The 26,041-nt window shown below is 47.8% G+C and overlaps 1 protein-coding gene across 1 annotated transcript in view; it reads right to left on the reverse strand.

Annotated features, from left to right (window-relative positions):
* GRIN2A (glutamate ionotropic receptor NMDA type subunit 2A) overlaps positions 1-23,597 on the reverse strand; it is a 440,165-nt gene extending 416,568 nt beyond the window's left edge. Inside the window, exon 1 of the mRNA XM_027961880.3 lies at positions 23,121-23,597. Within this exon, the coding sequence (XP_027817681.1) occupies positions 23,121-23,534 (414 nt within the window). The 5' untranslated portion in view covers positions 23,535-23,597. The remainder of the gene's footprint in view (positions 1-23,120) is intronic.
* Between the last annotated feature and the right edge of the window lie 2,444 nt (positions 23,598-26,041).

The following is a 26,041-nucleotide window of genomic DNA, read 5'->3' on the forward strand; positions in this document are numbered from 1 at the left end:
TACTGACCCCTGACCCTTCTCATTGAACACTGCAGTTTTTCTCGAGGCAGCTGCAGGTAAGATGTTCATTCAAACCAGCAGGAAGAGAAGATAAATGCTGAGCCTGCACACTTGGAAACTTCTGCTGACTTAGCAGCATGCCAACAGAGATGCTGAACTCGTCACTCATCCCGAGGAGCTGCAGTGAGCCAGAGCCAGCCCATCTCAGACATCATCTCCTGGCACTGGAAACCAGGGGAGCCGGTACAATGGTGGTCTGAGCAGGGAGGACCTCAGGACTGAGCAAGCTGTTACTGGAAAATCAAAACACCTGGCAGACCCAAGGACATGGCTGGTCCCATTTCTATTTGCCTCAAATTAGCATCAAAGTCAAGAAGAGTTAGGGTTAAATGCAAACACCTCATGCTCCAAACACACCATCTACATATGGTTCCTCATACACACCATGTACTTGGCCGCCTACGTCTTTATTCATGCTGTTCTCTCTGGCTGGATAAGCCCAGGCAGATTGCTTATTTTTGCCAAAGTTAGCATTTAATATGGACATAATTATGGTGAAACGCCATGGATCCCATGTGGCAATCTTTCCCCCAGCTCCACAGTTGAAATTCTACTCATCCATCGAGCCTGTTCTTCCTCCCCACCTGTGCTTGCTCTGATCTAATTCATTTCCCTGCGGTCTCAAGCAAACTGTTCTCTACCTTATCATCTTTCTTGACTGGGTGTTCAGTTCCCCACTGCCTTTACCAGATAAACTCACTCTTCCTCCGGTTAAATCCATTTCATCTTCTTGACAAGCAATGGCGCTGAAGTCAGAACTCTCTCCACAGAACTCTAAAAGATGCGTAGCCTTCCCTTTCCTCGGCCAACCAGTCCACAAGTATTGGATGTACCGGTTATCCATCACTTGCCAGGCACTATTGCAGGTGCTGGGGGTAATCAGTAAAGCAGACAGACACGCCCCAGCCTTCTTGGAGTGTACCGGGGAGTCAGGACAGTGAAAACAATCATTTTAAGCATGATAAAGCCATCAGGGACACACGAGTCAATACTGGTTTTCTTCTTTATATGAATTTTATAACCATTACACAGTTAAACTGACTTTACCTGTTTTGTGTCTGGAATATAAGATCCTTGAGGGAAAAACCCTCAATCAAAGGGCAGGTCAAAATAAATCATGTAGCTAGAGATAAGTTCAGTAAACGGACTCTAAGTCCCTTAACTGAGAGACTCCAATATCAAACAACCCTTATTTGGGCTAGTTAGATATGTTCTGGTCCTTATAAATGTGCACCCACCTAAGTCTGCCACTTGGGCCACTGGAACAGAAGGGTCTCACGAATGCACAGTGGCTTGAAATTCAAGAATTCATTCAACAAACACAGCCTCATAACCTACTCGATGCAAAACCCCACGTTGAGTGCTGAAGGGTCTTTGTATGTGTTGTCTCCTCCACTGGAAGTACCTTCCCCCATGTCCATGTGGCTCCTTTCCTCTCTCATTAAGGTGTCTGCTCACACGTCCTCCTATCAGAGATTCTGCGGATTCACTCAGGCTGTCTATCAGTCACTCCAGTTCCCCGCTCTGCAGGCACAAGGCAGGAGAGCATCTGCCCCTGCCCTTGAGTCAGCTGTAGCCAGCCAGATGTGTGCTGAAGCCTCTAAGAGCCGGTACCTGACTCCTCACACCCCTTCTCCCCTACCCACGACAGCCAGTCAAGCTCCACGGGGCACAGAGCCTGCCCACCTGGCTCGCCAAGCGGAGGGATGTGGAACGGAGTTCCCAGCTGACCCTTGGACAGGCATGCTGCATGAGTGGGAAATAAACCCCCATTGTTACAGGCCATGAAGATACAGGGGTTATTGTTCATGCAGCATAAGCAAACCCATCCTAGCTGATCCAGCTTTTCTGAAAACCCTATGGTGAAGGGCCTCTCCCGACACTTTCCGTCTCTTAATCCTGCTTTTATCCTAGCTCTTGCCACAATCTAACATTACATATTTGTCACAAGTTCATATTTTGTTCCTATCCCTTGAATGTAAGCCCCCTGAGGGCAGGGGCTTGTTCCAGTCATTGAAGATCCCTGGGGCCTTCTAAAGTATGCCTGGACACAGGAGGCACCATACGTACTTGTGGAATGACTGAACACACACACAGATAGAGGTAGGTGAGAAAGAATGGGTCCCATTCTCAACAAAAGATATCCTCAGCCTCAGAATGCAGGAGCTGCAAAAAGCCACAGGAAAGGCACCTGACTCCTGGGAGGGCAGTGATGCAAGTTCTCCCAGAGCGATGACTTCTGAGATGAGTCCCGAAGGGTTCCAGAGGGAGGCAGAGCAGAAGCACAGGCAAGAAGCCAGGGGCACTGAAACACCCGGAGCAGGACTTTTTGTTATGTTTTATCAAGCCAACAAGGACAAGCACTGTACAAAAAAACAAAAGGGGAGCTTTGCAAGTGAATCGATTTAGGAAACTATTTAAATACAGTTCAAAAGAGGTCTGTAGGGCAGGACTTCTCAAAGCCTCAAATGAGATAATGTGTTGTAAATATTCGAGGGTTTCCTGATGTTCAGGGTTTCCTCATTCTGAACATCTTCTAAACTTATTTTGGCTTAAACTCTTGTCTGGAAGGAAAACCTCTTGGGACCAATATTCCTTGGAATTCTGTTTGGGCAAGGCAGAACTAGAGGAAATTGAAAAGAGAGGGGAGAGAATGGAGGCTGGGGGTTAGAAAGGTGGGTAGAGGTCAGAAATCAGGGTAAGGGGCTTTGTACGACCAGTAATTTTATATTTCATCTGAAGGCAATGAAGTCTGCATTGAGGATCCCCCATCAGAGAAAAAGGCTTTCCAGGTGGTGCAGTTGGTAAAGAACCAGCCTACCAATGCTGGGAGATGCAAGAGACTCCAGTTCAATCCCTGGATCAGGAATATCCCCTGGAGTAGGAAATGGCAACCCACTCCAGAATTCTTGCCTGGGAAATCCTATGGACAGAGAAGTCTGGCGGGCTACAGTCCATGGGGTCGCAAAGAGACATAACTGAGCACACACACACACATCACAGAAAAGGGATGTCCTTGCAGGCTCTTTCTACAGCACCACTTGATGGGCCAGGAGATCCATGGACGGGGAATCAGGAAATCAGGTGCCTTTAGCCAGTCCTTGTATCACTCCTAACCCCATCTTCCACATCGACTTAATGGCTTGAGTTAAATACATCTTTCTGTGGTCTCAGTCAACTGTTTTGTTCAATAAGGTGACTTTGATACCATCAGCGATTATGATGTTGGATGTCTAAGGTATCACGTTTCCAAAGGCTCAAAAGGTTTCAAAAAACAGTGAATAATCGTGCAGAAATCCATTGTAAGTGGCGGAAGGGACCCTGGACAATGAAAGAATGGTGTAACCTTGAGGCCAGGAGAACTGCCAGCTTTCTGGTTCCTGCACACACCTGTCTCCTTCCTCCCCAGGGAAGCTCCAGTCCCCAACAGTGATTTTCAACACTCTTGTCGCTCATGGAATTAGCTGCTTCGTGGCTCCAGCTGAATCATCTAATGCAAAGAGCAAGAGGGAGGGGATCATAGCATGAAGCGGAGCTGCCCACCTTATCACATGTGGTCAGCTGTGTAACAGAAAATAAATTTAAGAAACCCAAACAATTAAACTGTCACTTCCCATTAGAGGAAGAACATTCAAAGATGCAACTAATAGGGAAAGAGAAACAAGGAAAGAAAGTATATTTGATGGAGCCAGTGCAGCGACGGATTTTCCACTCCCAGTCTACGATGGCAAGACAGCTTCTTGGGCAGCTTAAGACAGGCATCTGCTGTTTCAAACTACATATACCAGGCACTGGGGAGGACTGCAGGGGCTGGGGTGGAGGGCAGATGAGAAGGGTGACAGCAAGGATAAAGAAGAGAAACAAATTCATTCACGTGGGAGACCAGTCTGTCTGTGGTGTGGCAACAAAGATACCGCGAGCGCAAGAGGCAGTGGAAGGCAACTGCTTCTAACCTAAGAGGCGAAAAGGCACCTTGACATGGAGAACCTCAAGGGCATCAGACAAGGCAGGGCTCCTTTTGCATCTGTATTTCTCTTTCAAGTTCTCAGGGTCTCCATATGTTCTTTTGATCTTCGAAAGAACTCTGAGAGGTACGCCAACCAAGGTGACGGTCAACACAGGTGAGGCACGCGGTGACAGAGTCGGAACGATGGGGTGTGTAGACGGAAGGGCAGGTGTCTCGAGTCCACTACAGTATGGGAGGGAGAAAGAGCAGGAGGGGACAGACAGCAGACTGCAGGGACTCTTGGGGCGCCTGGATAAGAGTTTACACTTTACCCTGGATAAAGAAGAAGAAACTTACAAGGCAATAGTAGAAATAATGAATTTTGCCCTGGGGACATCACCAACGCTTCAAGAGTGGAGATTAATATGCTCAAAGCTCCCCTTTGGTGGTGTGAGCAGTGGCTGGTGGTGAACATGTGGGAAGGAAGATGGGAGTCAGGGTCCAAGTGAAAGGTGACAGGGACCCAGTGGCACAGAGAGGGAGGCAGTCACCCAGACTCAGGCAGTCAAAGAATGCGCAGATCAGAGGACCCGATGTGGAGCCGGAGATGGTTCTGTCTTACAGGAGCAAGGCACCAAACAGCAATCAAGCATGTGCGATAAAGCGCTGATTCGCTTTCGGTTTTTCTAATTAGTTGATGAGAAAGTCCCCATTTGGTGCTAATAGATCTTCAACACCCTTCTGACACCTTTTAATGTCCCTTTCAAAGAGAGTGTGATATGCTAAGCCTTAGTGGAAAATAGCACCCAGTTATATTTAATAGCTCTGTGTTGTGTGTCCTCATTTTAATTTTGCTTTTAAGTTTGTGTGTGTGTATGATTGTGTGTATTAGTTTACTGTTGCCATCTATTTATGGCAAGGGAAACTGGTTTCTATTTTTGGCAGTGATATAGCATTTCCTTTTAAAATGTATTTTCTTTTAAAGATGTAAAGAAAAGCACTGTGGGGGAAGAAAGGTCAATCGTCAATCAGTTAAATGTAGCATTACCATATGACCCAACATTCTGTGGGGCATACACCCAAAAGAATTGAAAACAGGTGCTCAACAACAACAAAAAAAATTGTGCACAAATGTTCATAGCATCACTGTTCCCAATAGTCAAAAGCTGGAGACAACACAAATGGCCATCAAAGGATGACTGGGTAAGCAAAGTGTGTTTACCCACAATGCAATATTATTCAGACATAAAAGGGAATAAAGCATCAATACATGCAACAAAGTGGATGAACTAATCTCATGTTGCGACTGACAATTTGTATTTTTGATACCACTGCTTAGAGGCAGAGGTAGGTATGCTTGGGGAACAGAAACGTCCCTACATGCAGCTGAACCAGAGATTTTGGCAGCTTTAATGAATTCTTCCAACCAATTGCCCTAACCCAAATCAACCATAAAAGTTAATAGATTCATTTACGAGATATAACTTGATCTTGCTGTTTTTTGGAGAAATGCTCAAATTAACAGAGAGCTTATCATTAATTTACTCTTGCTCTTTCCTCTTGCCCAAGTATCCCGAATTTCTTGACTCTTTTTTTTCCCCATCAAGGTCCAAGAGTGACGGGGAAATTCTGTTCTCAAAGACTTTGGTGGAGGCACGTTAATCGTTCAGACAACTCCCCACAAGGCCATGTGCGAGCTACATGAATCACCCCTCTGGAAAGGATATTAAGCGCCTATGTGCACAAGTGTCTGTGCCTTTTGCAATCTGCTCGGTGCCCTTACTCAATCTGCCACAGCACTCCTCAGCTGCCAGGGAAGCCAATGGAAAGGATTAACATCCTCGCACACAAAGTTCTGCCTGGGCTTGACACCAACCCCCAAACAGGAGAACAGATTCTGCTGGATGCTGCTGGGATAAAGAGGCAGGAGCATCGACTGACACTTGCCTACTGAGAGTTTCGAAGGTTTTGTGAAATGTGAGGCTCAAAGTGTAACGCAGACATCACTTATTAAGCACCTACTGTATGGTGGGGCTTCCCGGGTGGCTCAGTGGTAAAGAATCTGCCTGCCAATACAGGAGATGCAAGAGATGAGGCTTCGATCCCTGGGTCGGGAAGATCCCCTGGTAGAGGAAATGTCAACCCGCTCCAGTGTTCTTGCCTGGAGAATCCCATGGACAGAGAAGCCTGGCGGCCTACAGTCCATGGGGTTGCAAAAGAGTCGGACAAGACTGAGTGATCAAGAATAGACCTGAGCGACTAAGAACAGCACAGCACAGTATAGATGGTGCTGGGCCGTGAGCAAACCTCAAAACCCAGAGCCAGGGTTCTCATCTAGGCACTGTCTAGCAGGTCTGGAGACATTTTGGCTGGTCACAGCGAGGGCTTCGGGATTTCACTACTAGAACCAGGGGAGAGGCCAGGGATGCTGCTAGACGTCACACGGTGCACAGAACACTGTCCCCACCCCCACAGCAAAGGTGCTGAGGCTGGGAAGCCCTGCCCAAGAGCCAAACTAGAATGAGGTTCAAATCCTGGCCCTACCACTTGCCACCTGTGTGAATTCAGACACACGCCTTAAGGTTCCATGAGTCTCAGTTCCTTCATCTGTAAACTGGGGATGATCAGGCAGCCTACTTCTTCCTGCTGTTGCATGGATGAAGTATGTTAGTATCCCCACTCGAAGATCCTTAACTTAATCATATTTGCAACATCCTTTTTGCCATAAAAGGCAGTAGATTCCGGGCATTAGAACATCTGTGGAGGACGATTATTCTGTCTACCACACTCCCTAAGGCTATCGGAGTAAAACTATTTAGGAACCACTGAAGTCCTAGAAGTGTTCTAGGAAGGATTCTAAGACGAGGACTCGACTTAGTGGAATCAGGAGCCCCTCGGCCAAAACAGAAACCTTATTACCGTGAGAAGAGCAAAGTCAGTCTTCAGGAAGGTGGGGGTCTGGGTTCTAAGCTGGAGCATCTTAACTCCCTCCCAGTTTGGGAAGAGAATTAGAGTATTAAGAAAGCTTGGATTTAAGCTTGAAGCACCAGCCCACCTCTCCATATTGCTTTGCTAGGGCCGCCATACCCAAGTGCCTAACGACAGACTAGATGACCTAAGAGAAATTTAGCTTCTCGGTTGTGGAGGCTACAAGTCTGAGAGCAAGGCGTCAGCATGGTTGGCTCCTTCTGAGGCCTCACTCCTCGCCTCGCTGATGGCCGTCTTCTCCCTGTATCTACGCACAGTCTACCTTCCGTGCATGACTGTGTCCTCATTTCCTCTGGTTATAACAACACGAGTCACATTGTATTGGGACCCACGACTGAGCAACTTCCCTTTCACTTTTCACTTTCATGCACTCGAGAAGGAAATGGCAACCCACTCCAGTGTTCTTGCCTGGAGAATCCCAGGGACAGGGGAGCCTGGTGGGCTGTCGTCTATGGGGTCACACAGAGTTGGACACGACTGAAGCAACTTAGCAGCAGCAGCAGCAGCAGCGTGACCTCACTGTACCTTACTTACTTCTGTAAACACCCCATCTCCAAATACAGTCACATTCTGAGTGCCCCAGGGCTAGGACTTCAACATAGTTTTTAGGGGGACACAGTTGAGCCTGTGACACTCTCAAACAATTAACTCCAAGATATCCCAGGTTCCTCCTATCCTCAGGTGAAACCAGAGGCATGCCTCTCTTCCCCGGAAACCATTAGGATTTGAAAACCTCTAGGCACCAGGATGGGGAAGGAGAATTTCCCACTCTATAGGAGGGAGGAAAAGCGCAGACTCTATGTGCAAATCAAGTATAAGGGACTTGGAAAGCTGCGTCTTGAACGAAGCACATCCTTTGGAAAGCTGGATCTTGAACGAAGCTCATTTAGGCTTGGAGTATTCCAAGCAGGTTACAACACTATTTTTGTGCTTCTGCCAGTGACCACATCACACCCCCAAAACTACTGAAACAGACCCTTTCATTCAATGCCAATGAGACAGGAGTTGCTTGGGAAGGTCTTGCCCTGGAAGACAAGGAGCCAGGGGGTGGAAGGTGGGCAGTGAAAGCAAAGCTGGCTTCAGCTCTCGTCTGCCTCTTATCATGGGAGGGGGCATGCATGCGGCATGCAGGTGGAGAATTAACTCACAGGAGAGAAGGGGAAAGCGCTGGGCTCAGAGGTAGAAGAAGGCACATTTCTATTCCATACTTTAGAAAAGGGAACTTCAGAAGGTTTTCAGCCCCACCTCCCCATTTCAGGGCATGGCTGACATAGGACAGAGGAGACAATCGTCCTCTTTCCTGTCCTGGAAAACCACTACACACACCTTGGCATGAAAGACGAGAGATCTCACTAATACTCTAGTGTTACAGCCAGCTGATACAAACACGTACAACCGAGCTGATTATTAAGACGTTGAAATGCCTGGGTTTCGATTGCCACAGCCTTCAGGGCCTTCAAGTCCCTCAGCCATTCAGTCCCTCCCTCAGTAACCTCCCCCCACCCCCACCTTCTCATAATCAGTCACGAAAGGACTAGTGCCCAACACAATGGGAGCTCCAGGATCTTACAAAGAGGGTCTGTGCTCTGACTCATCACTGACTGTCCTAGTCCCTTCGGATTGCTGTATACCAAGGAACCAGAGACTGGGTGACTTATAAACAAGAGATATTTCTTTCTCACAGTTCTGGAGGCTGGAGGTCCAAGATCAGGGCACCAGGAGATTCAGAGTCTAGTGAGGACCTGCTTCTTGATTCACAAAGGTAGCTCTTCTCACTGCATCCTCACAGGGCAGAAAGCGGTGAGGGAGCTCTCTAGAGTCTGTTTTGTCGCTGCTGTTCAGTCGCCAAGTCACGTCCGACTCTTCCCGACCCCCTGGGCTGCAGCACCAGCCAGGCCTCCCTGTCCCTCACCAACTCCCGGAGTTTGCCCATGTTCATGTCCACTGAATCAGCGATGCCATCCAACCATCTCATCCTCTGCCGCCCTCTTCTCCTCCTGCCCTCAATCTTTCCCAGCATCAGGGTCTTTTCCAGTGAGTCAGCCATTCACATCAGGTGGCCAAAGTACTGGAACTTCAGCATCAATCCTTCCAATGAGTAGCCCTTTAAGACTGACTTTGATCTCCTTGCTGTCCAAGAGACTCTCAAGAGTCTTCTCCACACTTTGTAAGCATCAGCTTTTCAGGGTCTCTTTTTATAAGGGTTCCACCCTTATGACCTAATCACCTCCCAAAGGCTTTACCACCTGGTACATGGGGGTTGGGTTTCAACATATGAATTTTGGAAGGTCATAAACAGTTCATAACAATGATCATGCTTTATTAGTGGTTAAATATTTTGAAGCTCCCCCTACGCCTCTTAATATCAACCTAAATCCCTCTTACTTTCACGTACAATTCCTTTCACTGCACCTACTCCTGCCACAGAGACAGAGATCAGTCAGTCCCTGCCACTCAGGCAATATCCCTTTCAGGTGGCAGGGCAGTGACCGTCACATCCTTATCCTGCCTGCACTTTTCTGAAGAAAAGAACAAACCTTGGCATCCCCACCGTTCACCACAAAGCCTGTGACAGGAGCCCACCTCCAGCCAACTAGGACATGGGTCTGCCCTGTACCTCCTGGCAAATCATAATAGTCGAGTCCCACAAGATGATTTTCCACTGGGAAATTTTACATGTTAAAGCAATTCTTGAAACAACACTGATACAGACACACAGGCTGAGCAATGCCGGGTGACTAAGAATGAATAATCATAGAACTCCCTGCCAGGCTTCAAAATATTTATTATTTTTTTAGAAATTCAAATTATTTCACTGTACTTTATACTGGGATCCATCATTTTCTGAGGTTTTCCATTTACACAATGAGAAATATCAAAGAGGTGAAGACGCGCAGCACCCAGGGAATATAAAAGTGAGGTGTGGCTAAATTAAATATATTCCACAGCAGATGTCATAAAAGAGATGCAAACTAAAACAATGAGATAACATTTTCACCAGGTCAATTAGAAAAACCTTTGTTTCAAGTGCTGGCCATAGTTAGACTACAGAGGTACTTTATCATAGCTATTAGAAATATCCAGTGGTCCAATCTTTCTGGAAGCCAATTAGCAGTAAAGGACTGTTAAAAAACAGCCACAGTTAACATCAAAATAATCTAATAAATGCACAACTTTAGAAGATTTGTGAGATTCAGAGATATATAAAGAAAATAAAAACCATCTTTGATCTCATCTGCAAACAGCTACTATTAACCTTTTGATATATATCTTTCTAGTCTTTTTGTCTATATCTTATATCTAAACACATACATAAAATATGCATATTGATTATGTAACTTCATATATAGCTTTTAATTTACTTTATATTGTATCAGGTAATTCATATGTAATTATCAATGCAACTTATTTATAAGCATTTTCATCTGCTACATTTTCCAGTCTATGGATACATTGAGATTTACTTGATAATTTCGATTTCTTCATATTTGTTGCTATTAAACACAACACCTCAAATAAAAAAACACCTCAGTGGACACAGCGGGGGAAGGAGAGGGTGGGACAAATGGAGAAAAGACTAATATGGAAACACATACATTACTGTACATACGATAGATAGCGAGCGGAACTTTGCTGTGCGACATAGGGAGCTCAACGCAGTGCTCTGAGACAGCCTGGAGGGGTGGGATGGGGCGGGAGACGGGAGAGGGGATCAGGAGGGACGGGCCATATATGTATACCTATGGCTGATCCATGCTGATGAATGGCAGAAACCAACATAACATTGTAAAGCAATTATCTAATTAAAAAAAACCACCTTCGGGAACAGCTTTGCAAGAAAAATAGGTTGTAAGCATGCGTGGTGACGAATGTTAACTGGACTCATTGCGGTGTTCATTCTGCAATAGATACAAATATCAAATCGTTGCATCGTTTACCTGAAACATAATGTTGTCTCAGTTATGCTTCAATTTAAAAAAAAAAAAAGAAGAGTAAACAAGGGGAGGGAAAAAATGAATACCAATTAACCAAGGTGAAAACCAACAGCGATTAACTTTTAAAGGGCATCTGACCATAAAGCTCGGGTCTTCACCCGGGCCTGCCATCTTCAAAATTCCGTAGGCAGAAGCCCCGCCCCTCAGCTGGCGCTAGAGCCTCTGCAAGCACGTCCTTTTCTACAGCTCCCAGCGTCTTCCCATAGTGGCTCTGTCATCCACTCGTCAATCAACACGACATTTCCTCAGCCCCACAAATATCTTAGCTTTACAACAATTCACTTAGAAAATAAGGGGTTTTGTGTGTGTATGTTTGTTTTCAGTCCAAGGACTATAGACATACAAGACAATAGGGATCTCGAATGGCACTCACTCCCTCTGGCAAGAATTTCCTAACGTGGAAGAGACAAGATAAAGCAAGAGACATCCCGCCATTTGTGACAACTGACTAGAAATCGGCAAAAAAAAACTCAAGTGTTTTGATTTTGAGAACTGCCGTCCGGAGGAAAATCCAGGAGCTGTCAAGGCGTCCCTGGAGCCTGACAGCCTCGGGGGACAGGTTGGGGGTAGGGGGTGATGTGGCCCCCTCCGCGCTGAGGCGGCTCCTCGGGCCACTGTGCTGGATGATGACCTGCAGGCAGGCACGTGGGTGGTGGCCTGTTCCCGAATCCAGGGTTCCTGACTTTCACCCTACGGCATCCTCCCTGGCTTTCATCCCCCACCCTGAGACCTCTGAAAGCGGTGCTCCGTTCTATAGCCTCATGGCCTCCAAATCACTGATCCATCACTCAAGGCTTTAACCGCAGGTCTCCTCCAACCAGATTCTGAGTTACATGGAAGCAAATAACCTTTTTCTCTGTGTGTGCGTGCGCATGCGCACACACACACACACACACACACACACACACACACGCACACACCTGCATTTTTCTTACTGGAGATAGTAGCTTTACAATGTTGTATTAGTTTAGTTTATTAGTATTATAGTATTAGTTTAGTTGTATTAGTATTAGCTGTGCAACACAGTGAATCAGTGATATGTATACATATATCCCTCCCTCTTGGACCCCCTCTCACCCTATCATCCCACCTCTCTAGGTCATCACAGGGCACTGAGCTGAGCTCTCTGTGCTATATAGCAAGGAAGCAAATAATCTGATCACAGATATATCTATAGAACATTTGGGCCCAGGTTTTACAGGCTCAATGAAGAATGAACATATTCATAAACCAGTAAGAATAAATCAATTCCAAGGAGGCTATGAATGGGTTTCAGAGGGTCTGTGTGCCCCTGAAACTGACATGGTATCAGATGCAGGCTCCTGAATATTCCTCTGGGGAAGGGCCTGTAGCTCTCATTAGCCTATAAAGTGATCCCGACTCCTCCTCTCCCCAGATCACCCCTGAAGAATCTTAAATCCCTTGGATGAGTAGGTAGGCCTAGCTTTGAGGTGTCAGTGATTTTCAGCTTATATTCGAGCGTGAGCTTTTATTTTGCGTGGGAAAAAACAGACACAGTTGGGGACCAATGGAAAACGATTAACCTCTTTCAAGTCAGTGAGATTTTAAAAAAGGAAAAAGATCCTTGTAACATACCAACTTCAGCAAAAATCACAAAGGGAAACAAACTACCATCCCAATTAACATGTTTTCTCTTTGAATAGGTAACAGGGTCACCACCACGGAGAGAACCAGGCATCGTGCATTAATTAAGCAAACATTGTTTCTCTGAATGCTGCATTGTATTTTCTGGATTTTTTTTTTTTTTACTCTGCTCCTGCGTACCTATTTCTAATAAATGAATAATTACAAAAAAAACATACCAGTTTCCATCATATGCGAAGTTGTAAAATTTGAATGGAAAGGCAAAGCATTTGGAAGGAGTCAGGCGGGCTGTGTTTGTTCCTTGGGAGGTGTGAGGGGAAAACAGAGGAAGAGATAAACAATGGAATAGTACCCAGAGCAGTTTCTGCCATAAGCAAATGTTCAAAACACAGGGGAGTACAACAGACAGCAAAGGATAATTTCCTAGCTGAAATATCACAGAGGGGTCTGGCTGTTTCTTTAGGATATACAAAAGTATTACCAAAGTAATATGCGCACAATCAGGAATACACTTTAATAGGTAATGATGATTAACTGAACTGCAAAAAACTTCCCTTTTTGAGATCATTGGCAATTACTCTAAACGTCGTCTTCTGTAGATGCACTTCTCAGCCAAAAACATTTCCACTAGTAAATATGACGCGAGCTGACCTACTTATGCTCATATTTATATGTGTGTGTGTGAGTTGATATATACATAGGTTTTCTGCTTTTCAAATATCATCTACCCTTTGGAATGATGTAAAGTCCTCTGGGGATTTAGGGTGATGATGCAGGGTTCATAAATTCCTCCCCCATGCCAGGCAAATTTATACTGAATTACTCACCCACTTACAGAAAGTGAGGATGTTGGTTTTCAGCCAAACCCAAGGGCCTAAAGTATCAGGATCTGGGGATTTTTAGAAATTCAAGAACTTGAGAGGTGCAGAGTCTAAGAGTTAGGAAGGACCTCAGAGGTGATCCAGTCCAAGCTTGCCAGTGTGAGTCTGACTCTCTGTTGTGTCCCTGACAGATGGCAGTCACTCTGGGCTCAGTCAGGTCCAACACATTATTCTATGAAATATCACAGTCTTCTATTAGAGACCTGATTGCCAAAACTTATTCTTCATAACAACCATATAATTTCACCCTCTGGTCTCAGTTCTGTCCCCAGAACAACAACAACAACAAAATTAAGACTTAACTTTCTACTCTGTAAGAGCCCATGGGGTATTTGAACATATCTCTTACCATCACTGAGATTTATCTTCTCCAGGCTGAGTTTTCCTAAATATTTATTCTGAGACTCTCATCATACGTTATTTAGATACTACATAATCCTGGAGGCTCTTCTTCTGGACATACTGAAGTTTTTCAACATTCATCTTCAAATATTACCCCCCCCCCAACTAAGTCAAGTCTCCAGACGTGTTAGCGTTGCTGGAGACAGCGTCAGGTGGACCAACTAGCCACTGCTCCTACACCTCTGCTAACAGGAGAAAATTTTGCTCCAGTGGCAATTATCCACTCTTGGAGAAGAATTTTGATTATGAATTTCAATCAGTGATATTCAAGAGATGGCATATGACTCAGTTTGGGCCAATGAAACGTAACAGGACGTCTGCTCTATTAAAAGGAGAGAGGGAGGGCCCAGAATAAAGTCTCATGTTTCTCCCTTTCCTTCCTTTTATGAATGCCGGCATGTGAAGATGCGACAGCTGGGACAGAAGCAGCCGTCTTGTGGCCAAGGTGAACCAGCATCTGAGGAAGGCAAAACAGGAATGGAAGGACCTGAGCCCTCAACGGGCTACTGGGATACTAAACCAGCCCTGGGGCACCTCGTTAAACAACGAAACTAAATGTCCTGATGGTTTAAGCCAGAGCTGGTCAAATACTCTGGGACTTGGAGCGGAAGAGACTCCTAACAACCGAAAAGGTATAAGAGAACTATCACCTCTCTTGATTTAGACATTATATTTCTAGAGATGTGGGCTTTACTTTTTTAAGAACCCTATCACTTCTTGGGACCTGCTGAGTATCTTGGTCAAGGCAAAACAGATGAGGAAATAAACAAAAATCCTGTGATTGAGGATCACAATTTCAAATGCTTGCAGAGACCATGCAGTTAACATAAATGTGTGAATCTGACTAGATGTGAGATAACAGGGAGCGAGGAGGGCTGTAGGGAAGCTAAAAATGAATGCCTTGTCCAAAGATATTAAAATTCAAGCATTTAAAAATACTATGCTGATGAAATAAAATACTAATTCATCCATGAGCCAGATCAGCAGGCAGTCCACTGGTTCACGACTCTTACAAAAATCAATTTCAGGTGAGTTGGAAAGTCACATCTCCCTCTTCCTGCAAGAATGTACATCCTTAAACCCTTCAGCGCAGTCTGCAGTATGGGTTCATCATTTCAACCTGGAAAGACTGTTTTGAATTTTAATTCCATCATCCAACATCTTAAATCATTTCAATTAAAGCAACCCGATTATTAACATCAAAATCTATATTCCCTCTTGACTCTAAGCCCCTTCCCTAAACCAACTGGATTTACAAGCATTAACTTGAAAGGATAATAAAATAAGAGGAAAAGAATAAGATCACAAGGATTCTTCAGTCAAATATCTTTGGGGCAGCCAGGTGTCCTCAGGCTGTCTCAGAGGTGCTTAATCCTTGACAGAAAGAAAATGAGAAACTATATATGTCCACAGGCTTCTCTGGTGGCTCAGATGATAAAGAATACGCCTGCAATGCAGAAGACCCAGGTTCAATCCCTGGGTCGGGACCATCCCCTGGAGAAAGGAATGGCTACCCACTGCAGCATTCTTGCCTGAAGAATTCCATGGACAGAGGAGCCTGGTGGGCTATAGTCCATGGGGTTGCAAAGAGTTGAACATGACTGAGTGACTAACACACACACACATATATGTCTAGACCCAAAGCCCTAAGCCCAGTGCAAACATGTATTCCAATTGGTGGAGTTATTTACCATAAAGGTCACCTCTAACAGTCACTTTCACACTGGCCACATTTAATCTTCAGTTTGCCAAGATAAAGCTCATAGCAACCTAAAAACTCAAAGAAAGCTTCTGGTTGTCCCAGTGCAGAAATTATGAATCATTTCATGTTGGACTCTCCCATTCTAAGAGTTCTATGAGACTCATTTCCAGTTTCTGCCAGGGAATAGCCTCATATCACCACATTACCCTTCAGGTTGTTATAATATCATTTTATTATAATAACCCTTCTGGTTATTAAAAAGCACATGTACTATGGGCTTCCCTGGTGGTTCAATCGGTAAAGAATCCACCTGCAGTGGGTTCGACCCCTGGGTTGAGAAGATCCCCTGGAGGAGGGCATAGCAACCCAGTCCAGTATTCTTGCCTGAAGAATCCCCAAGGACAGAGGAGCCTGGTGGGCTGCAGTCCATGGGGGTCACAAAGAGTCAGACACGACGGAGCAACTAAGCACACACATGTACTTTGGAGAAAAATAAAAACCACAAAATATAGGCACAATAACAGTAACATTCCTATAAGAAGTATATATTTAGAGCTAAGCACTAAGCTACATACTTTATATCTATTATCCCATTTAAATCTCACAATTTTAGGAAGCAGGTACTATTACTGTTCTCATCCTAAAGATGAAGACACTAAGGCTCAGAGACATGAAGCAACTTCCCCATGATCACCCAGAACCTGAATTTAAACACAGGCAATCCAACTCAAGGTTCAACTTATTAGCCTTGCTGTAATGATATTTTTAAAAAAATGAAAACACCCATGAACAAACCACCCAAAGATAATCACGGCTCACATTTTGTTATGCTTCTTCCCAGCCTTTTCTCGAAGGCAATAAAATTTTCAGAGCTGGAAAGAGGTTTGCAAAGATATTATCTCCCTAAACTTTCATTTTACAGGAGGAGAAACTGAGGTAGAGAAAGCTGAAAAGACTGTCTCAAAGTCACACTGCTATTTGAAAATGGAATGTAGGTGCTCAGACTGTTTGTCTAAGGTATTCTGGGGTCTTCCGACTCAAGTTAACTAACTTGGTAGTTAGCGAACTCAAGCTAACTTGCTAGTGGCTTCCTGGAGGACCACGTTGAGAAGAATTTAGGGCTTGTGGTCAAAAAGGACAAAATGCTACAGTGGATTAGGGGTGGCAGCTGTGAGCATAGCAATGTGGCTGCGTGCACACCTCCAGTTTTCCACCTCTCAAGGAGCAGTCTGCGAGAGAAGGAAAGCAACCCTCTTAACAAAGGCCAGCTTCTTTCTTTATCTTATCAGGGATCACAAATCCCAGTGCCTTCAGGACCAGCTCTGTAACATAAGTGAGTGAAGTGGGCAAACTGGAGTCTGAAGGGGGGACAAGCTTCAGGCCCATTTAAGGGGGCGCTCAGTCGTGTCCACCTCTTTGCAACCCCATGGACTGTAGCCCATCAGGCTCCTCTGTCCATGGGGATTCTCCAGGCAAGAATACTAGAGTGGGTTGCCATTTCCTTTTCCAATTTAAGGGGCGGGGAGGGGCACTATTCATCTCCAGCCACCCGTCACTATGGGGAGAAGCAAGGCCAGGGTTACCAGGCCTTCTGATTTTCCCAAAGCAGCAAGAAATTTGGATTTAAAATCAATGTGATACCGCCTAACTTTAAAACGTTGGCAAGTAATTCAAATTTAAATAATTAAGGGGCAGCCTAGAACAAACCACACTAGTTAGTAACATTATAACCATTCCTTTTCATGATGGCCTTATCAGAAGCCAACAAGCCCCTGTTATAAATCCGAGATTTTCCACACTCTCTTTCTCTCTGTCATTATCTTTCTGTCTCCCTCTCACTCTACCTAGAGAAGCATTTCCCACGTGAGGCTACCAAAGAGAAGATGAACACTCCCCCAACCCTGCCAGACCACATCTGTCAAGGGTCCAGGTGATGAGCAGGGACCCCCCCTCCCCCAGCCAAGGCCCCATGGAAAGGTCACCATGCTTCTCGGGGTGGTGGCTGGTTCTCCATGACTTCTGTGAGGAGGAGTGATGACTGCATCTGACGTGCCTCATGGAAAAGCTGAAGATAGGGCTCCCCACTCACTCTCCCAGGAACCACCTGATGCCTCTACAACAGGATCTGAGTGGGCTCCGTCACCCTTCTGATGTGTGTGTCTGCCCTTTCCAGGAGCTTTCTGAGTTTAATGGGTAGGCTCATCACTCCCACCCAAACTCGGAGCTGCCGGGTTACGAGTGCAGCAGCCTCCTACAGGTGAGCTGTTACTCAGCAGAGCTACGGAGGCCTTTCATATGGAAGCCCCCACCTTCTGTTAATCCTCAGGATGGCTAGTGATTCTCTGCCCACTAGAGAGAAGAGGAGACTTGGCACACACCCATGGAATCAGTCAGCATTTGGGAACAAACACTGGGTGGAAAACCCTGACCCACAGCACGGTCAGTTCTTCCAGAAACTGCAGCAAGCTGGCATCCAAACCAGTGACTTGACTCACTCAGTCACCATATATTTACCCAGAAACGAAGGCAAAGAGCAAAGATCAGTGCAAGGTGCCCAAAAGAACACACACGCAGAGCACAAACCAACCTTACTAAAGGTGGGAAAAACAGAAGAAAAGTTTAAATCATTATGGTATACACAGAACATTCCGCACCGTTTAAAATCTTGTTTGAGAAGTCGATTTAATGATAAGGAAAAATTCCAAGACTACACAATCAAGTTTGAAAGAAATAAAAGCAGGTTGTGAAATATAACTGGGTCAAAATCAGAGAGAACACATTCAGCTGCCTCCCTCTTCTGCTCCTAAGACACAGAATTTATAGATCAAACTTTAGATATCTCAAAATTTATAAAATGCTGCTTGAAAATAAGGGAATCACAGATCAGAAATAGAAGGTGCTCCCTAAAAATAAATGAATCAAACGATGAGATTCTACAATTTCAGGAGGAATCAAAGTGCAGGGGGGAGTAAGTCTGATGTGAGCCGTGGGAGCAGAGGTCCCAAGATCTACCAAGGGGACGAGGGGCAGGACTGGACCCAAACCATGCAGCTGACCGTGAATGGGGACAAGATGTCTGCACCATCCACCGTGAGTCACAGCCACAGGAACGTCCCTGCATGTGTAATGGGGCCAGAATGAGAGCACCTACAGGAGACCAGGACCCAAGCCTCCACCACAGTGTACAGAGCAGAAAAAGAGCTCTGAGCTGAGCTGTTGACAAGACCTCTGATTAAAAAACACACCAGCTTATAGCTACAGGGCAGAAGAAGCCATAAAACTGCCTTGACAATAAGTTCACAAACAAAAATTCGAGGACATATGAGGATATCCAACGATCAAACTCTACAAAACAGAAGAATTCACACGGGAAGAAGAAAAGATGCTAGAGCAATCAGAGGAGGACTCCATAAGAAGTATTTTTCAAATCCTCAAAGGGACAGAAGAGATTTACACCCACAAAGTGAGAAGAGGGTTCAATAAAACACAAGCAGGAAGGTATGAGACGGTATTGTTTCAACAAAACAAAAGCAGAAAGCCGTTATGTATCTTAGAAATAAAATGAATCAGTGTTGAAATTTAAGACTTCACAGGCAAAAAAAATATACCAGACACAAATGAAAAGAGCAGGTTAACTAGAATAAAGAATTGAGGAAACACCGTACAAACACAGCACAGAGAGACAGAGAACTTTAAAAAAATGTTTCGGATACACAGAGAAATTATTGAGAGACTAACTACAAGAGAAAGAGAAGGTTAGAAAGGAAACATCCAACAGATAATGGCTGAGATTCTTCCAGGATAAACAAAAACCCTGGATCTTCTAAGAAAGTCCACAGGATACAAAGTACAATAAACAAAACAATATACACACACAATTTAATCCTGAACTTATAACTAAATGGTGGTGGTGGGTTAGTCACTCAGTCGTGTCCGACTCTTGTGACCCCATGGACTGTAGCCCGCCAGGCTCCTCTGTCCGTGGGATTCTCCAGGCAAGAATACTGGAGTGGGTTGCCATTTCCTTCTCCAGGGAATCTTCCCGACCCAGGAATCAAACCCAGGTTCTGCACTGCAGGCAGATTCTTTACCAACTGAGCCATGAGGGAAGCCCTTATAACTAAATACATAGAGCTTAAAACAAAAGAGATCCAAGAGTCCACAGTGGTTACCCCTGGCGATGAGATTTAAAGATTTTTATTTTCTTCTTTAAACTTTAATACACTTTCTAAGTGCTCTGTAATGAAAAGACATTATTTTTATAAACTGTCTGTGGAGGAGGAATATCATTATTTCAAATATACATATACACATAAACACTTTAAAAAAAAAATCTGTCCTCAAGGAACTTACACTCCAGTAGAGGAGATAAAAAGTATATATAGAAATAATACATAAAGCAAAACCCACGCAGTAACTGACATGGATGGATGTAGCTAAAATGTAAGCCTTGCCTTTTCCCTCCGGTGGAGCAGTTAGAAATAAGGGGGGAAGGGGAGGAGGTGAGGACATTGAGCAGCAACATAAAAGTCCAGTGTCTATGCTCGATTTACTAGGGCTGTTACTAAAATCAGAGGGTATTTCATGTGCATGGCAACAAAATGGCCAGACCAAGATAAGGTTAGAACTCTATCAATGTTCAGCATTATTTTCACCTCTAAATTAATTATATTTCAAGACCACCCAGTGATAGAAGCAAAAATTAATATCTCCATTGTAAATTAAATGAAACCACAAAAATCTGCCACTTCACACATTTCAATTATTACAAAGCTCTGTTCTTTCCTCCCCCCTCCCCCCACCAAGGGTAAAAAGACTGGGGAAAAGGTAAGAACTGGGGAGAGAGGCTCAATTTAATTGATAGTCAAATTAACTGCCATTCTTACTCACCAAGACTCGATCATGTTACCAATTTAGAAGTGCAAACAATACAGGTATGTGCTGGGCTTTACCAAATGATGTCATCTCATAGGGGGACAGAGAGGTCTCAGTGGTTTGGGGAGACTCGGATTCTGTGGCCACAAGACCGAGCGCACGCCCAACCGAGCAAGGCGATGCCCATGACTGCTTCTTCAGAGCCAGACTGCAACTCCACAGAAACAGGCAGCTAAGACACAAGCCAACTCAACGTGTTGCTAATGGAAGGAAGGGCTGTTCACACCCCAGACGATCTCTTCCCTTTAACACAATCAGGTTTCCCGAAATCCCACTCCTCAGCCCCACTCCTCTTTACATCACTTGCACATCCCACATAGGGGACCCAACATATGCCCTAATGTTATCCCATGGCTTCTTTGATCTCCTGCCATCAAAACCAACTCGGAAAGCCCCAACGGTAATGAAGACCATCCAACTCCTTTCACCACTTTTGAGCCAAGGCACCCTTTTATTCCTCTCCTCTCCACCCCCTCTTAAATCAGTTTCTCATCTTGACATCTCATCCTTTCTCATTTTCCTCTTGCCCTTTCCTGAAGCCCTCTTTCTTCTTTAAGTGGGGTCACACTCATGTCCAATCCCTATAAGGCAGTTTAATTCTGCAAGAGAAGATGCTTCCACCCATATCCTCTGGACTTCTCAAAACTCCCTTCCTAAAACCCTCTTAGAGGTCTAGTAAGTCAGAGCTAGACATGGGTGGGCCACTGCATATGAAGGGAATGCTAACTATAAGCCCACTTCTGTTCCTGCTTCTTTGCCTCTAGTCAGATGGGTAAGTCAGGTAAGAGCCCAAGCCCCACAGCAGGCAACACTTCTCCTACTCAGCTTTTACCGTATTTCTCCACTGATTGTGCTGGGCCCTAGTCGATACAGAAATTTCACTTTCAATATGGCTCCTGTTTAAGTGCATGTTGCTCCGTCAAAACTTCAGAAGGGAGAAGGAATCAGTGGTGATATTTAAAGCCCAAATCACACTCCAAAACCCTGCTAGGAAATGCTGTTCTCCTCCTTAGTGCATTCATCAGAAACCAGAGGACCAGAAAACAAGAGATCTAGTTCCATCACATACCGTGTGGTCTTAGCTAAGTCCTGAATTGCCCTGAACCTCAATCTCTTCACCTGAAAGTTACAGGATGCTCTAATAGACTTGAAGACCTTTTCCAGTTCTGAAATGGCCACATACCAGTGGCAAGACACAGCTGTTCCCTACTTTTTTCATCCCAGAAAGGAACCCCCGCAAAAAAACTGAAAGGCGGCTGGGAAAATACTCAACCACACATAAGAATTCTGCTAGGTTGCAAACCATTTAAAAGGAATGTTTAATAAGATACTGCATCAGTTGTGTATTTCAACAGAATGTGCCGCAGCCCAGGAGACCTGAAAGAATTAATACGGTTCCCAAAGGAGCTGGTGGGAATTGCTGAGGCAGAAGCAGTATTTGATTTGACGGATGTAAAAGTGCTTTGAGAGCATCAGAGGCAACGTGCTATGATAAACGTCTGCTGGCTCCATTGGGACGTCTCCTGCTATCTAAGGAACACGCTCCAAAAAGGTCTCGGGGCTGGGGGCACCCACAGCGCACAAGTACGTTCACACTTCCCTTCCTGACACCCCCCCATTTCTCTTCCGGGGCTTAGATAGAAGCACAGGGCACCCACAAACACCAACCCTCCCCTTCTTTCTCATTCTTCACCTTGCCTCTTTTCCACCTGCACTTCGGCACAGTTCTCAAACCAGGCCCTCAGAACATCTCACTCCAATCTCCAGACCCGTCTTCTCCACACCAACACCCCCAGGTGATCCACAGAAAGACCCTCCCTCCCACTCTAAGCCAAGAGATCTGGACACCTTTCCTTCACTGGGACACTCTCCAACTACCGATATCAAAACCCATCCTTGGGAGCCAACCCTTCCATCTGAGGGCCTCGGAGCCCTGGGCAGTCCCACCCAGGCAACCAGTAGGATCACCCAGCACCACCATGCTCTGGGTCAGCAGTCCCTTCTCTCCACTCACAGCCACTCCCTTGGAGAAACACAGACCTGTGTGCCGTTAGCCTAGGGCTCCTCAGACTTCCCACCCCACTTCCTCTAATTGTAGACAGTCTGTGGAAACATGACATTTTTCTGCCTTTTTCTGTTTTACCTAAAACTTTGCATTTTATTCCACAATATTCCCACGTTTGATCCTTTAAAAATAGTTTCCATGGCTTTTAGTAGGGGAAAAAATAGACATTTGCCACAACACAATCAGGTAGAACGGATACTGTAGGAATATAAAGCTTATTGTTTCAAGTTGCCCCCAGGCTCACCTCTGTGCACCACCTAGCCATCTCTAAGCATTCCACCACCCCATTTACTTCTGCATTTACTGAGTTCTTCCTGGCACACCCAAGGTGCCTCCGAGTACCCCCCCTTTCAGAACCAAAGCAAAAAGCGTTTTCATTCGATTCCAGGTTGGAGAAGCAGGACCTGGCTCTCCCCAGGGTCGGTGGCCACAACCCCCTTTCAGATTAAGACGGTCGCCAGGGGCTTCCGAAAATTTGCAGTGGCCGCCGTATGACTGGCGCGCGCTGGGGTTCTGACAGCCCGTCGCCTCCCGGCCTTACCTTGTCAGCCATGATCATAGATGCGCCCCCGTGGATGCCCAGGATGGGAATGAAAGTCTGTGAGGAGATAAAATCCAGCATCTGGGCCACGGCCTCCTGGTCGGTGTCATCCCCAAACACCAGGCCGTGGATGCGCGCCCCTGACATGAGGTCACACACGTGTGTGATGAGGCTCTTGGGATCCGTGCGGTTCATCAGCAGCGCTACTACGTTCACGTCCAGGGGCAGCCCGGCCGCCTGCTCCGGGCCCCACAGGTTTCGCAGTTCACGCTCCGTCACGTCGTGGCTGTGACCCAGCAGCACGGCGATGTTCAGCGCCGGGGGACCCTTCTCCGCCGCCGCGCCCTGCGCCGGACCGCGCCAGACCAGAAGGGCCGGCAGCACCAGCAAGGTCCAGTAGCCCAGTCTGCCCATACTCGCCACTTACGGTCCCTGCAAGGTGGAGAAGAAGAGTCAGCGCCATGGCGTGCGCGAGGGTTCTAGAGGAGGGGGTTCACCCACCCAGCCCCTTGCTCTGGGCAGCCAGGTACGGAAACCACCCCAGGGAGAGCTGTTGGAGTCTCTGACCCCGTTCCCCATCCCCTGGCCATCCACGTCCCGCGACCCATCTGCAACTCAGCCCACAACTCCAATCTGAGCTGATTCTCCGTAACTGTCCTCAAACCCACCTTCGCATTCAGCCTCCTCTCTCCTCGACTCAACCCACATCTCCACCGCACTCCCTAAGTGGCACCACTTGGCGACTGCCCCTGACGTAGGCGCACGGAGCAAACCCTCCACCCACCCCTCTCCCACCCCCGCGAGTCCAAGTTACCGACCCCGCCCCCTGCGAACCCGGCGCAAACTACGGGCCAGCCCCAGTGTGCGGAGGCGGCCGAGCGACGGCGCAAGGCTAGTTGACTGGCCCCGCCCCCTGCGAACCCACGGGGATTCATCACCCACCTGGCGCCACTCAGCACCCACGCTAGACCCCGCACCTCTCGAGCAGGGACCGCCCCAAGCGCATGGAATTGAGGACGCTCGCTCTTGCGCCTGAGAATCCGGGGTGCCTGGAGGAAACTTAAGGTCCGCCCCACGTTGCGCAGAGGGGCCAGGAAGCAACCGCCAGCAGCCCCAGGACCCGCCCCCTACACTCACGCGGGCACACACAGGCTCGGACACACACATACACACAATCTCTCTCGCACGCCATATGCAATGCAGAATTCTGGAGGGGAGGCACGTTCCCCCCGCGGGCCGACGCGTGGGAGCTGGCAAGGAACGTGCGTGGGGCTGGGCGGGGTGGGTTGGCTCGGCAGAAGCTCTCCGACCGACGTGAACTGTGTCGCACTGGCCCACCCCCAACCCCAGGCTTTCCCACTTCAGATTCTGTTACCAAGTCTTAGGTGCTCGTGGGCAGTGGGCCGCGCACCCTCACAGGCACGCGTGCATTTCTGCGCACCTCCGCAAGCCCGCAGTAGAGGGGCCCAAGGCCATCAGGAGTCCACAAGCCCGTCCTCCACCAGTGGAGGTCCACACATGGACCGCGCCAGGTGCACGGCCGCGCCCGCCAGCAGATACCAGCGTCGTCGGGCACGCGTGCTCAGGCGCGCGCCCCTCGGGCCAGGCGCTGCCTGGCGCCGAGGGGAAGTTGGGGCGAACTCGCGCGGGCCTCGGCGCTCTTCGGCAGAGCCCCGCGAGCGCGGAGCCGCAGCGCCCCCTGGTGCTCCTCCCGCGCCTCGCTCCTGCTGCGCCCTCTCCCGCTTTCTCTCTCTCGCTCCCTCTCTCCCTGATCCTTCTTCTCCCGCTCTTCCTCCGGCTGACTGTTCCTTCTCCCGGAACCCCGGCGGGGCCCAGGTTTCCCGCTGGGACGTACCTGTAGCCAGAGAAGGTCGAGGATGCGGTGGGGCGCGCTGCGCGCACGAGCATCTCGGCCGCCTCAGCAGCCACCGGGTTTAGCGGGTTCCCGCATGCTGCGGCCCCCGCGCGCTCCCCTGGCCGTCCCGCGCAGTCCGCATCGCCCCCACGGGGGGCGGCTATCCCAGCCGGAGGCTCTGCAGCAGGGCTCTACCGAGGCGGAGAAAGAGACGGAGAGACAGGGTCAGCCCACGGGCGGGGGGAGGGGAGGCAGAGGGACGGGGGGAACCGACTGCAGTCTGCAATGCTCACACAGCCCCCCCACCCCACCCCCGCCCCCTGCGCGCACAGTGGGGGTTCGGCCCGAGCTGGGAAGCTGAAGCTCTGTGCCCGAGACGTCCCCCAGTGCGGCTCCTAAAACCGTGTGGCCGAAATGGAGAGCTTCACTCCCGGGGCGCACAGGAGGACCGGAGCCCTGGGTTGGCCACCCTCGAGAAGCTAACCAGGCACATCGGCTTTCACCCCCTGCCGCCTCCCCGGCGCCGGCAGCCAGGAGTAGTGCGGCCAGGAGCTTCTGAGCAAGCAGGGGGGTAGGGAGACAAAGAGGAGGGGATGGGGGCTGAGGTGGGGGAGGGGCGGGTTGAGTTTGCGATGTGCCGGCAGGAGGGAGGGAAGGAAGGACTCCGGGTCCCTCAGCCCCGGACCCCCGAGGGAGCTGCGATGTTCCCCACGCAACGACCCTCCTGCAGTCCTGTCGCCCCTCCTGTGAAAGCCTCCCACCGTCCTCTTCCCGAAGGGGCTATCGAGGCCCCGCGTCCCGCGCCGGCACTCACCGCAGCCTCTCTCCACATAGTTCTCAGCAGTGGCCGCCCCTGGTCATCTCCAGGGCTGATGGCTGCGGCCGCGACTCAGCGTTCAGCGGGACCCATGCTCCGGCTAAGCCCTCGGCGCCTCCCTCCAAGAGCCCGAGCTGGGCTTCCTGCCCCACTCCGGACAGTCGCTGCCCCGGTCCTCCGAGCGCGCGCGAGCCGTCTCCGCAGCCCCGGCTCCGGGCTGGCGGATGTGTGAGGGCGAGTGTGTGTGTG

The sequence above is a fragment of the Ovis aries genome, chromosome 24 (assembly GCF_016772045.2).
Source record: "Ovis aries strain OAR_USU_Benz2616 breed Rambouillet chromosome 24, ARS-UI_Ramb_v3.0, whole genome shotgun sequence".
Taxonomy (NCBI): Eukaryota; Metazoa; Chordata; class Mammalia; order Artiodactyla; family Bovidae; genus Ovis; species Ovis aries.